This window comes from Sturnira hondurensis, unplaced genomic scaffold (genome assembly GCF_014824575.4).
Source record: "Sturnira hondurensis isolate 20B ecotype Veracruz unplaced genomic scaffold, ASM1482457v3 Scaffold0006496, whole genome shotgun sequence".
Taxonomy (NCBI): Eukaryota; Metazoa; Chordata; class Mammalia; order Chiroptera; family Phyllostomidae; genus Sturnira; species Sturnira hondurensis.
Genome location: NW_028079127.1, coordinates 5,415,407 through 5,430,439, shown reverse-complemented (window position 1 = coordinate 5,430,439; position 15,033 = coordinate 5,415,407). Strand labels below are relative to the sequence as shown.

The 15,033-nt window shown below is 37.0% G+C and overlaps 1 protein-coding gene across 3 annotated transcripts in view; it reads right to left on the bottom strand.

Moving 5' to 3' along the window:
• The window catches only part of BMPR1A (bone morphogenetic protein receptor type 1A), a 160,480-nt gene that overhangs the window by 26,000 nt on the left and 119,447 nt on the right, over positions 1 to 15,033 (bottom strand). For all 3 annotated transcript variants that reach the window (XM_037049381.1, XM_037049380.1, XM_037049382.1), the window contains 4 exons: positions 10,349 to 10,511; positions 8,458 to 8,560; positions 270 to 366; positions 24 to 123 (listed from right to left, as the gene is read on the bottom strand). In XM_037049381.1, the coding sequence (XP_036905276.1) occupies positions 24 to 123; positions 270 to 366; positions 8,458 to 8,560; positions 10,349 to 10,511 (463 nt within the window). The remainder of the gene's footprint in view (positions 1 to 23; positions 124 to 269; positions 367 to 8,457; positions 8,561 to 10,348; positions 10,512 to 15,033) is intronic.

Below are 15,033 nucleotides of genomic sequence, written 5' to 3'. Positions count from 1 at the left end.
TATCAAAAAAATTATCTTCTTACTTGTAACAAAAGCAGCTGGAGAAGATGATCATAGCAATTATGCAGATAGCCATAGAAATGAGCACAACCAGCCATCGAATGCTGCCATCTAAAAATGGACCTGACAATGAAAGTAAACAATAAACATGTATTTCTATCACATCTTATTAAAAGAAAAAAATTAAATTCTAGAAAAATTATATATTGATAAAACCAGAGAAAATATTGTACTGAAAATTTTAACCTTACGTTTCTCTGCTAACTTACCTATAACAACAGGGGGCAGTGTAGGCTGTAAATACTGGTTACATAAATTGGTCCGACAACATTCTATTGTCCGGCGTAGCTGGGCTTTTGGTGAATCCTAGACAAAGAGTAATGATAAAATTAGAAATGGTTAGATATGCTAAATTGGTAATGAAAAATTTTAAATATTCATAAAATATTACTTCTAATTCAGTAAGTGAAAAGTATCTGCAAATTTTACGGGTTAAAAAATTATTAAAATTTAGAATTTGTGCTAACATAGTTGATAGTTGTGAAGACTATAAAATTGTTTTTATTAAGGAGAACTCGAATATGTGGATGGTATCTTAGAACCAGACCATAATTTGATAGCAGATAAAAGTTTGTAAATATTTTCCACCAAACTTTGGCATATTTTATTATTTATTACTATTAGTTTTTAGTAAAAAAAGTATTTAAATTCATGAGATCTTTTTCTAAAAACATAGGTATTATATTTTATTACAGTGTTAAACTCGTAGGGTAAATACAATCTCACAGTAGTGCTGAAACCTAAATGGGTGAAAGAAAATCAGACTAAAAAGTAGAGGGTGTCATAGGCCAAAGACAACACAGGTTAGGAAATGTAGTGGACAAGGTAAAAGATATTGCAGATTTTGCATATAACAACTATGTTGAAACAAATGAACTGGATGTGGAAGCAAGTTGAACCATATGCGGTGAAGAAAAGGGCGAAATATAAAAAGAGTATTTCTGAGGGTCCCCCCCCCCAACGATTCAGGTCAAGGTTTTTAAAAATATATATTTTATTGATTATGCTATTTACAGTTGCCCATTTCCCTCCTACACATCCCCTTCCATCCACATTCCTCCCCTACCTTTAGTTCATGTCCATGTGTCATACTTGTAAGTTCTTGGCTTCTACACTTCCCATACTATTCTTACCCTTCCCCGGTCTATTTTCTACCTACCATCTATGCTACTATTCTCTGTACCTTTTCCCCCCTCTCCTCCACCCACTCCCCTGTTGATAACCCTCCATGTGGTTTCCATTTCTGTGGTTCTGTTCTTGTTCTAGTTGTTTGCTTAATTTTTCTTTTTGTTTTGGTGTGGTTGTTAATCACTGAATTTGCTGTCATTTTACTATACAAGTTTTTTATCTTCTTTTTCCTAGATAAGTCCCTTTAACATTTCATATAATAAGGGCTTGGTGATGATGAACTCCTTTAACTTGACCTTATCTGAGAAGCTCTTTATCTGTCCTTCATTCTAAATGAAAGCTTTGCTGGATAGAGCAATCTTGGATGTAGGTCCTTACCTTTCATGACCTGAAATACTTCTTTCCAGCCCCTTCTTGCCTGCAAAGTAGCTTTTGAGAAATCAGCTGAGAGTCTGATGGGAACTCCTTTGTAGGTAACTCTCATTTTTCTTGCTGCTTTTAAGATTATCCCCTTATCTTTAATCTTGGGTAATATAATTATGATGTGCCTTGGTGTGTTCCTCCTTGGGTCCAACTTCTTTGGGACTCTCTGAGCTTCCTGGACTTCCTGGAAGTTTATTTCCTTTGCCAGATTGGGGAGGTTCTCCTTTATTATTTTTTTAAGTAACTTTTGCACTTGTTGCTCTTCCTCTTCTCCTTCTGGTATCCCTATAATTTGGATGTTGGAACATTTAAAGATGTCCTGGAGGTTCCTAAGCCTCTCCTCATTTTTTTGAATTCCTATTTCTTCACTCTTTTCTGACTGGATGTTTCTTTGTTCCTTCTGGTCCACTCCATTGAGTCCGTTTTCTTCCCATCACTATTGGTTCCCCGTGCATTTTCCTTTATTTCACTTAGTGTAGCTGTCATTTTTTTTCATTTAATTTGTGACCAAATTCAACCAATTCTGTGAGCATCCTGATCACCAGTATCTTGAACTGTGCATCTGATAGGCTGGCTATCTCTGCATTGCTTAGCTGTATTTTTTCTGGAGTTTTGATCTGTTCTTTCCTTTGGGCTATTTTTTTTTTGTATTGACATGCCTGTTACATAGTGAGGGGCAGAGCCTTAGGTGTTCACCCCTACAGGGCAAACCATGTTGCTGGGTTGTGACGCTGTATGTGGGCAGGGGTCTGAGAGGGAACAATGGCGCTTGCTCTGCTCTCTGCCAGATTTCAGTCACTTCTCCCACTTCTCCCAAGCAAATGGAGCCCTTCTGGTGCTAATTCCCGTGTGGGTGGGTTTGTGTACATCCTGGGACCCTGTGGGTCTCTCCAACAAGCTCTCCTGTGAAGCTGGGAGTTTCTCCCAGCACCTCAACCCCCACAGGTGTTTTCAATCAATGTTTTGAGGTTTTATATCCCCACGCTGGGACCCTCGGTTGCAAGGTCTGTCTCACTCCCCAGTTTTGCCTGGTTATCTGTGTGCAAATGTGGGACAGCGTGGCCCGCCAGCCACCTTGCGCAACATGCCACTCCAGAATCTGCTGCCTCGTTGGGTCCGCCAGCTGCCTCTTTGTGCGCCTGGGGTCTGCTAGGTGCCCTGTCATGAGCCCACTTTGTTCAGGCTCCCCAACTCCGCCCCTCCTACCAGTCTGGATGAATGTGTCTACTTTAACTCCTTGGTTGTTGGACTTCCAGACAGTTCAATCTTCTGTCAGTACTGGTTGTTTTTTTCATTTTAAAATTGTTGTTGCCCTTATTTTGGTTGTGTGAGTAGGTACAGTGTGTCTACCTACACCTCCATCATGTCCGGAAGTCCCATATTTCTGAGTTTTTAAAAGACCACAAACCAGGTATGAGATGTGTCCTTAATAGATCAGAACACAAGCACAAAGAATGGACTAGAGTCCTGGGAACAGATACCAACAATTATGTGTGAAGTTTTATTTGACTAACAGTATAGTACTTGGTAAGTTCTTAACTTGAATGCTGGCATTTCAGTACTACCCAGGAGAACTGGCATTCTGGGCCAAGATACTATCACAATGGAATTGTTTATTATTATAAAAGTAGCAAGAATGTAAGCAGAAATTGACGGTTATTCTTTAAAAAAATTTTTAAATCCTCACCCAAGGATATTACCCACTGATTTTAGGGACAGAGGAAAGGAGAAGGAAGGAGAAAGGGAAAGGGAGGGAGGGAGGAGGAGGAGGAAGTGGGGAGAGGAGAGAAACACTGACTGGTTGCCTCCTGTACATGCCCCAACCAGGGATTGAACACGCAACTTACTTATGTACTCAAACCAGGGATCGAACCCCCACAACCTTTTGGCACATGGAACAATGTTTCAACCAAGCCACCCATCCAGGGTGACCATGTTATTAAATACCAGATGGTCAGAAAGTAAAATCTCAGTATAATTAGGTATTACTTTAAAAATGAATCTGAAAAGTCCATGACTTGAGATTCTATAAGAGAAGATAGGCCAAGAACACTGGAAACCTCCAAAAGGACAAGTTTTACTGTATTTTTTACTTTTTAACAACTTTTAAAAGAGTTTGTTTATTTTTAGAGACAGGGGAAGGGAGGGAGAATGTGGAGAGAAACACCAATGTGTGGTTGCCTCCTGCGTGCTCCCTACTGGGAACTTGGTCTGCAACCCAGGCATGTGTCCTGACTGGGAATCCAATTGGCACCCTTTGGTTCGCATGCCAGCACTCAATTCACTGAGCTACACCAGCCAGGACTAACAATTGATTTTAAAGAGAAAGAAACACATTAGGAGTTATACCAGTGACTCTGAAATAATCCCAGATCTCAAAAAAAACACACAAAAACCTTACGTGAAGGATGGAATAAATAGTACATAATTAAAGATGAATAAAAGAAGTGCCAAGCATCCAAGAACAGTTCCAGGAATGCTGAAGTTCAAAATGAGCTTAGCCCTGAAGAAAAAAATGTAAATAAGACCAAGCAATGGGACAAAATAGTACACAATGAAGGAAAAAGAAAAGGTACATTTCTCCAACTCCTGTTTTGTTTCAGTCTTCTCTATCAAGAATGATTATAAGAATGGAGAAGGTAGACACAACACCTTCTGATATCCCAGATGTGTGAAGAGATCCTACAATGTTTTTAATAGCTCTATGAGATCCTCAATGTTTTATACAACTCTATATAAACTTCTATCTTTTAACCTAGGTGAATGATATCACGAGAAGATGACAGCACTTGCCAGATGGCAGAAAGACAGATATGATTTAAAGATTTTAAAAACAAGGAGTGTTAGAAACTAGATAGCTAAATGTTATTATTTCTTTTCTTTAAATGGGAAAGAAAATAGACTTTGCCAACAAGATTTGAGGCAGCATGGTATTATGGAAAATCAATAGCTTTGGAATAAAATAGCTTAAATCCTAGCTTTGCCACTTACTAAACTTTGTGACCACAAGCAGTAAACTTACTTTTCTCTGGATTTAGTTTCCTCTGCTGTAAAATGGAGGATAAAAAATGTTTCACAGGCTAACTAGCAGGAAATGAGGTACAATATACCAAGAACCCAGCATATTAAATGCAGACAGTAAATAGTCAATAAATTAATTCTTTTTCCTCTAGTGAACTTGGCATGGATCTTAGTCAAGGTTCCAGAAAGCCAAAAATGTCTGTAAACCCCTGGAAGACTCGATATGATTTTACCAAAAATAAGGAACATCAAACCCACCTTACATCCTTCTTATGTAGGTTAACTGGGTAGGCAAAAGTCAGGTGTGTCTAGATAATGAAGTTGGCTGACACAACCTTTCCTTTCCCATTCCTTCCCTCCCCTCTCCCCTCTTCCAACCAAGTCCATTTGTATCTACAGATTTATATGGGCAGTAAAAACCCTGGTGGGGGAAAAACTCACTTGAAATTCATGAAATAGGAGATTCAGTGGGCTTGGACAGGAGGGGGTGAGGGAGTGGTACATGAAAAAGGGAATGAAGTCAAATTGTAAGGAATGGCAAGCAGATTCTGAGAAAAAATTCATCATATAGAAAGAAACAGAATAAGCTAGATTTACTAACAGAAACTGTGGCATGGCAAGTCTGGGCAAGGCAGGGTGATTCTCATTTTAATCTATTCTGATCCCTCCGCAGCTGTATGTGTAAAAGCACTGGGAGAAAAGGCTCAGGGTGAAATTAAACAACGTATCCCTTCTCTCGCATATTTTTAGAGTGATACCTAAAATTTCTCATTAATAACTTTTGGCTTTCTGTACACAATGACATTTTAAAATAAAACTGTTATATCATTCTTGAGTCTATTCAGTACACTTAATAACATAACATAATCTAAATAACATAACAATCTGACACCTACTTACCACTAATTAAAAAACGAAGAAATGTTTAACAATTAGGAATGTTAGTGTTCCTTTTTCTCATTGAATTCCTATTTCCTTTCCACATCTCCCACAACAAGATACCCTAGTAATATATTTTGATACATAATTCTCCATATCAAAAATATATAAATATAAATTACTTTTTTTTATTTCCTGTGACAATATGTCTTTAAGTCTTAAAAATTACTCTGGTTTGACTTATCATCATCATTCTTTTTGGTATAAAATAAGTCAAAACAACATATATGTTATAATCTTTATTAAAATACTAACATTAAAAGAAAAAAATTACTGATTATGTAATGGATGAAATTAGTTCATTTTTAAAATCTTTTTAAAAATTTTATTTATTTATCTTTAGAGGGGAAGGGAAGGAGAAAGGGAGAGAAACATCAATGTGTGGTTGCCTCCCATGTGTCCCCCGCCAGGAACTGGCCTGCAACTCAGGCATGTGCCCCGACTGGGAATCAAACTGCGATCCTCTGGTTCGCAGGTCCGTGCTCAATCCACCGAGCCATACCAGCCAGGCTGAAATTAGTTCTTAAATTCACAGAAAAGTATTTCTTATTGGTGGAATGAGAAAGTTTGGCATTAATTTTATCCCTAGTTTTCTAGATACTTTATTCACATAAATATAAAGATGATAATGGAAGAGTCTGTTATAAAGACCTTCCCATCATATCCTAACCCCCCATAATGTTTCTACTATAAAAAGTTATTTTTATTAACCAAGTAATTTGGTTGAAAGCAAAAAAAACTGAAAACCACCGGACATGGAAACATCTGATATCTCCACTTTCCACACAGTCACATTGAAATCTCAAATTACAGCCTTATTTGGTAACTTGAGGTTTTACATTCAAGGCCTTTGATCTTTAAACTGTGAAAAGGGTGACAGTAAAAAGGAATAAAAAGAGGAATTGCTTTAGAGGCTCTGTTCTTAGGCAGGTCAATATTAAGCAACAGGACATATGGAAGTTCAGAATCTGTAAACTGATTTCCTTAAAACTACCCATGTGTCTATGTGATACTTGTGTAATGTAGCCTGTATGTACCCATTAATACGTGTAACCCAGCTTAAACACTGCTCAATATGTTAAAAGCAACATTTATTAAGCCCTTACTATTGCATGTGCCGCTTGTGCTAAAACTCTACATATATGCTATCTCATCTGATTCTTACAGATGAGAAAACAAAAGTAAAACTCCTTGCCCAAAGTTTCACAGCTGGTAAGAGGGAGCATATGGATTTGAACACAGACTGTCAAACTTAACAACTAACTTAGATTGGTGAATTTAGTTTGGGACACACCTAGCTCAGGGGGCCTGCAAGACACACTAGTTGCTACTGCTAAGCTCAGTTCTCTAACCGCAGCTTTCTTCAGCATTTTTTAAGTGACTGTATATTTCGTCAATATTTTTAAAGAAATTTATAGTACATGTGGTTGATAAATATACAAAAGGCATAAAACAGGACTAGAAGAAAAAACAAATTAGCAGTCCCCCAAATTTTGACAAATTAGAGCAAAGGACTAATTCTAATATAATGAAATTTAACATAGACAAGTATGTTACAACTGTATAGCAAACACTCCATTCCTGTATACTCATCTATGTCAAGAAACCAACCAATAAAGAATGGAAGAGATGTGGCTCAGCAGTAGCATGAGTGAAAGACATGGGCATTTCAGCTGACACAGCTCAATGTTTCTAGAATATTGGGTGACAAACATCTAACATGAGATTTGGCTATATTTAGAAAAAAGGAAAGGAATGACCTATTCTCTGGAGAGTAACTCTAAATCTGATCATATAAGAAACAGCTGAAGTCATTGCGAACTTTGTAAAAAGTCATTATTTTTTCATGAGCCAAGACTAGAAGGTATGGAGAAGAAATCAGGACAAAAACCAACCAAACAAACAAACAAAAATCCAAAAAAATTCCCCAACAACTTTCTTTGTATAGTAAAAGGCTATCACCTTAAAAGGTGGATTAGATTTGTCCTCTATGGCCCAAAGGGGCAGTAAGGAAGATACATTTGCAGTCACTGGGAGAACAAGCTTTCTCAGGATCAAGTTAGTTAATTTTACAGATGAAATAGGTGGTCTTGGGAGGTTAATGAGCCCGTCACATACAAAATTTATGAAATGCACTGTGTGTGTAGGGTGGGGTAGATTCCAAACATCTGTCTGGTGCTGCTTTTCAAAAACACTGGCAGGTTCCCTGAGGGGAAAATTACTACACGGAATTAAAAAAAATTTTTTATTGTTGCTCAATTACAGTTGTTCCCGTTTTCCCCCCATTACTCTCCCCTACCTCCCACACTCAATCCCCACCTCCCACCCCCTGTTGTCTTTGTCCATGGGTCCTTCACACATGTTCTCTGACTTGACCCTTCCTTTTCTTTCCCCTATTATCTCCCTCCCCTCTGCTACTACACAGAATTTTAAAGAGATTAGGTTTATAACCAAGAGTGCCACCAGGACGCTCATAAATTATTACCAATCCCGATTCCTTTACTGCCGTTGTTAAAAAAAAAACTCCACTGAGATCTCCTTACAACGATTTACCATTTCTAAGTTGTCTCAGAATGTGATACAAAGGTTACTGCCCATCACCTAAAATATTTTGATTTTCATAATCCACAAATAAGAGAGACAATGTCACTTTGTAGCCAAAACAATTTAGAAAAGGAATAATTTAATATTTTAAAAAAGTAATCTGGAGCTTCACTTACCACAATCATATTTTACTTGAAGTGAAAGCTAAGCGTTCCCAAATCTGTTTGCTTCAAGAGCATAAACAAGGTACAGACCAGGCACACCTCTCCTAGGGGAAGTCAATACTTTTTTAGTGGTCCCTCCCTCCCTTCTTTATTTCCTAGGCCCCAAATTAGATCTTACCTTACACTGAAAATCGGATCCTTCATATTTCATACACCCTGAAGCTAATGTGGTCTCTCCTTGGTCATCTTCTTCTATGATGGCAAAGCAATGTCCATTAGTTCTAAAAAAATGAAAACAAAAATAAAACTCTAAAAAACTAAAAAAACAAAAACAAACAAACAAAAAAACAGAAACAAAAACAAAACAAAACATAGTATCAGAAAGTACTGATTAAAATGAGTTTGAATGTGACCAGGTACTGATGGTCTTTACTGCTTTGTTTTATAAATTAAAACTGCATTCACATGTGATTAATTGGCAAAGCACACAGGTTTTAAGGCAAAAGAAAGTTGTCATAGCTGAACTAAAACCCAAAGAACCACTAAGAACCTTATGTCAGGTGGAAAAAGATTCCTACTAAACAAGTCATCCAAATACCATTCATTATGTAACCTCTTCACTAATTATAGTCACGTGATACAGAAAGCTGATGTGTAAAATTTTATAAAGTAAATCATCTTAATTTTTAAAAACATTTTTAAAAATAACTTTTTCTTTTTAAATCCATAAAATGTTCAGTGTTCACATACTGTGTACACAATAATAAACATTGACAAACTTTCCTGTGAAGTAAAAATAGACTCAGTAACAAAGTATATTTGAAAAGAGACTAGGATCTTGAGGCATTTTTTACTGAACATAAAAAAGGAAGAACTAGATGAATTTTCAAGAAATTTACATAAATGTACTTGTATTTAGTGAAATTTAATTAATATTATATAATGTAATAATATCCTGGAGTTTTCTCCTAATATTAATTTAGACTTTAATGGATAGAAAAAAAACTTCTAAAAGCTTTTTGTATGCTCCTACTTATTCTTTGTATCAGTAAGTGTACTGCTTCTACTTAACAGAATGTCGCAGAATTTTAGTTTTCTGTTCAGAGAAAATGTTAAGTATGGGGTGAAATTCAGATAAAACTGATGATTCAGTTTTACTTAGGGTTACTCAGCCATTATCAAATAGCCCACACATATCAGACAGGCACTACGGATGAGAAGTGTGGCAAGAAATTACTTGTTGACAAAGTGGGGAGCAATATCCAACGGCACAGATCGCCCAGCCTGTCCGAATAAAGTTAACCACCATCAGAGGACAAATAACCAATTTAGGATGTAAAGAGTCATCATATAATTTCAAGATTTTACAAGTAAACATTTATGGTTTATATCTGGTCACATTCAAAGAACATACAATTATTAGGAAAGTACAAAATAAGACATTGATTATTACCTTTATAGAGGGAGACAATTAATTGACTGATGAGATTGAGGTGCTCAGGGGATTCTTTTTTGGCTAGTAAACCAATTCTTCAAATATGGAATAGAATTACATAGTCATATATATAATGTGTTGAAGAGTTAACATAAAATTAAGCAAGAAAATTAAACTGGTTATATAAATCAGATTTGGATTGGGGAGTCTGCTTGTAAGAAGATAACAAAATTAAACATCATAATATCATTCTTATGTATCTGTAAAATATTTCAGACAATTTAGAATTATAAGGTTTTGGTGGAATTTTCATGTTTTCTTTTTGTTAAGCCTCAAGTTCTCAATGAACATCAATGACTTTATGATAAAAAGATCATTAAATAAACTCTAAATGTTAGACAAAGATTACAATCTTATCTTGTTAAAAAGCTGTATTACAATGTTACTCTAAGAAAGTAACCTTTAACCAATAGTAATAAATGTTCCTCTATATAGAACAAAAAGCTTTTGGCTCTTCTGAAGACTACTATAAAGTTAAAGAAAAAAAAAAACTGTAGACGATGTAAACATCTTAAAATAGCATTAAATGCAACCCTATTTCCCTAACTTTAAGAAAGGCTGCATAAATACTTACATGCATGTGTTATTAATAGCATCATCAGGGCAGTGTCCTGAGCAATAGCACTTTAAAAAGGGCAAGGTATCTTCCGGTGCTAAGGTTACTCCATTTTCTGACTTTTTCTGCTCGGAGTCTGATTTCATTCCAGTACCATGGAGCACACTGTCCAGATTCTGCCCTGTAATCATATATGAAATTCAAACCATTTCTGAAAAGCTAATTCTTTGATTTCAGTTTTCAACAAGAAAAGTTTCTAAGCTTTCTTATCATAGTAAGGTCATGTGTGTCTTTAATTAAAAGTATATTTCATATACACAAATAACAGACATTTATTAATAACCTATTATACAGAATTACTACTCCAGGTATTATGGGATATATGGACATGACAACACCATAATTTTTGCATTAGTGAAAGGCAAACAACAGCACAAGGTAGAATATGGTCATAACTTTTAAGAAAGGTACATGGAACAAATTTCACAGAAGGCAGTCATAGCTTTAATGATTAAAAAAACAAAAGAATTGTTTCTTTTCTTAAATTCTTTGGTTCAAAACTTGTGACTAGCTTAAAAAAATAAGTCCCTTATTTGTGCCTTTTTACAAAGTTACAGAAGTGAAGTTACTAAGCATCTTGCTTTGGACTTTAATTGCTTAAGTAAGGAAATTGTGAGAACATGGGGACTAATATTATCTGGTGCCTTTTATCTCAAGGTCATTGGTTCAAATCCAGACTCTGCTGCCAGAAACTGAAGGATATTCTCCCATTAGAGTCTAGTAGCTTCAAATGACAGCTACTGTCATATTTGGTACTGAATCTTTCAGGTTGAAGCAGAACAGAATTAAAACAATGTTTTAGTCATTCCTTCCTCCCTATGAATGGCTGAAATCTGCTAGAGTTGAAAAAAATGTAGAGCCAAACAGGTATGAAACATTAAGAAAATTGGGTTTTTGATGAAAAATGTTAAATAAGTGGTTCAAGTTTTAATAGTTTAGACCTGACTTTTATACTTAGCCAGACTGGTGAGATAAACTATTAAAAAGAGAAAAAATAACACACATATTCGCATTAATAATAGGAAAAGAATGTGCTGCTAAATTTTAATGATTACAACCTTCAATTTTAATAATCTTCACTTAATCCTCTAAATTACTATAAAACTTAAAGACTTCATTTATGTTAAGAACGTCAACTATAAAATTAAGCAGGGGAAGATGGGGAAGGAAGGGAAGAAATCCACTGAGCTGGAAATGAGAAGAACCTGGATTCTGGTCTATTATGGTTCTATTCCAATTTAGCTAGCTGGATTATAGATACCCCATGTTACTCAATAAGACCATATGACAAGAGGACATCTGAGGTCTCATAACTAGCTTTAAAATCCCATTACAATGAAGAAAGCATCAATCTAACTATAGAGAACAAATGGCAAATAATATATCACATGCTATTAATTTTTCAAAAATCTAATGACACAGAAAAAGTAGTATAGTGTGTTATTATTAATGCTGAATTAGCAAAAAGTTAAAGGTTCAAGTCCTGATTATGTCCAAAGATAAGTTAATTCTCTGAACCTCAGGTCTTTATATCTATCAAAAGAGAAAAAAGGTAGTAAGTAATACCTGCCCAATTCAAATCAGGTTACATACAGATCAAATGGATATATAATAAAAGACTTAACTAAATATAAAATAGCATGCAAGTAAAAATATTACTAATAACAAAGATTATACTAAGAGATCACTAGTACATGAAAAATTCAAAGTTATGTGATCATTAGCAAACATAACTTCCTAGAAAAGTATCTCAATTTAAGAGATAAAAACCAATTACAATTATTTACATCTGGGATTTATACGATCTCAAATATCTAACAAAGCACTAATTAGAGGCTTACTCTGTGCATGCGAGGTACTTAGTTCTAGAAACTGATCTGATCTTTGAGAAACTCCGAAGGTGAAGGCAACAGGGAGGGAGTGATAAGCACCTAAATAAACACGATGTGAAAAGTGATATAATACAAAGGTGTTATACAAACAAAGGAGGGAGCTGATTTATCTTAGGGTGTCAAAACCAATGGAATCTGAGCCATATCTTACAAATTGTAAGATTTCGCTAAGGCATGGATGCAAAAAAAATTACCCAGCAAAAGCCTCTTTGTACTCTCTCCTTAGGTAACAGCATCCATTCCCACGGTTTAAACAAATCTTTTTTTAAATATATTTTATTGATTATACTTTTACAGTTGTTCTATTCCCCCCCTTCATTCCCCTCCACCCGCACCCTCCCTCCCCTACCATTCTCCCCCCCTTAGTTTATAACCACGTGTCTCAAGTTCTTTAGATTCTATATTTCCCCCACTATTCTCGCCCTCCCCCCTATCTATTTTCTAACTACTGTCTATGCTATTTTCTGTACCTTCTCCCCACTTCTCCTCCTCCCACTCCCCTGTTGCTAACCCTCCATGTGTTCTTCATTTCTATGGTTCTGCTCCTGATGTAGCTGTCCTCTTAGTTTGCTTTTGTTTTAGGTGTGGTTGTTAATAACTGTGAGTTTGCTGTCCTTTCACTGTTCATATTTTTCATCTTCTTTTTCTTATATAAGTTCCTTTACCATTTCATATAATAAGGGCTTGGTGATGATGAACTCCTTGAACCTGACCTTATCTGAGAAGCACTTTATCTACCCTTCCATTCTAAATGAAAGCTTTGCTGGATAAAGCAATCTTGGCTGTAGGTCTTTGGATTTCATGACTTGGAATACTTCTTTCTAGCCCCTTCTTGCCTATAAGGTCTCTTCTGAGAAATCTGCTGACAGTCTGATGGGAACTCCTTTGTAGATGACTGTCCTCTTATCTCTTGCTGCTTCTAGGATTCTCTCCTTCATTTTAATCTTGGCTAATGTAATTATGATGTGCCTTGGTGTGTTCCTCCTTGGGTCCAACTTGTTTGGGACTCTCTGAGCTTCCTGGATTTCCTGGAAGTCTATTTCCTTTGCCAGACTGGGGAAATTCTCCTTTATTATTTGTTCAGATAAGTTTTCCACTCGTGGCTGTTTCTTTCCCCCTTCTGGTACCCCTATAATATGGATGTTGGAACGTTTAAAGATGTCCTGGAGGTTCCTAAGCCTCTCCTCATTTTTTTGAATTCTCATTTCTTCCTTCCTTTCTGGTTGGATGTTTCGTTCTTCCTTCTGGTCCATTCCATTGGTTTGAGTCCCAGTTTCCTTTCCATCACTATTGGTTTCCTGTGCATGTCCCTTCATGTCAATTAGTTTAGCCTTCATATGTTCCTCTAATTTGTGACTATAATCAACCAGTTCTGTGAACATCCTGATAAACAGTGTCTTGAACTGTGCTTCTGAGAGGCTGGCTATTTCTCGGTTGCTTAGAGTTATGGGCTCTGGGACTTTGAGTTCTCCTTGTGCCATCTTTTGGGCTGTTCGTGCCTGTTACGTATCAGGATCGGAGCCCTAGGTGTTCACCAGAGCAGGGCAACTAAGTCGCTGTGTTGTGACACTGGATATGGGGGCAGGGTCAAAGAGGAGCAATGGCGTCCCGTCTGTCGCCTCTCGCTGACGCCACAGGTGGTGCAGCTGCCACCCTCACTGGGCCCGCGCATTTCATCCCACTGCACAAGAGTGTGCCACTGCCGTCAGCCCTCCACCACTGGGTTCGCCCCCTGGGGCCTGCATTGTCCATCTCACTGTGCGCGAATGTGTGACGGTGGCCAGTCTGCCCCACACCCTGACCGAGTCTGGGTCACTTGCGCGCCTAGGTCTGGGGATCTCTCCTGCCCGACCCTGCTCCGCTGCTGGCTCTGTCCCTGTTGAATGGTCGTTGTTGTTGGACTTCTGTATAATTCAATTTTCTGTTCTTTGGCTGTGTCTTTGTTCTCCAAACTTTTGTTGTAGTCAAACTTGGTTGTGGGAGAAGGCACAGTGTTTCCACCTATGCCTCCATCTTGGCGGAAGTCCTAAACAAATCTTTTTTTGATAGTTCCTTGATTTATCCCTCCAGCCTTGACTTGCTTAAGTATCTCAAAAGTAACTTCTCCAAAATGGAACTCCTGTCTTTTCTCTTCTAACACGACCCTCCTGCAGTCTTTCAGCTTAACTTCCAAAATACAAGGTCTGGCACAAATAATGCCCCTTTTTAATACATAAAAATCTTTTATTACAAAATCGTAAGCATGTAATTCTGTAATATAACAGTATCATGCTCAAGCACACTATGTGACATTTTAGGTGAAATGTTCAAATTTCTGTCCATCTCTTGAAAGACATTCATGTACCCTACCAATCACACTCAATAGCATTACTTCTGCCAGACCCTATATATCTCATTTTTCCCTCCAACTCCACTGTTATTACCTAGGCCTTTTATATCATGCCACTTCCAGATATTGATCTCCAATACTTCTCTTCTTGGCCCCTCCAATCCCTTTCCCACACAGCAACCAATTATCTTATTAACACAAATCTGATCCTGTCATTCCTCTGCTTAAAACCTATTAATATATACATGACCTGAGGACATGGACAATGGAGTGGGGATTGCCTGAGGGAGTGAGTAGACGCAGGGTGGGGAGGGAAAGGGGGGGAGGAATTGCAACAACTGTAATAGCATAAATTATAAAGTATTTTTTAAAAAACCAATTAATGCCTTCATATACACTCAGAATAAAATCTAACCTCCTTC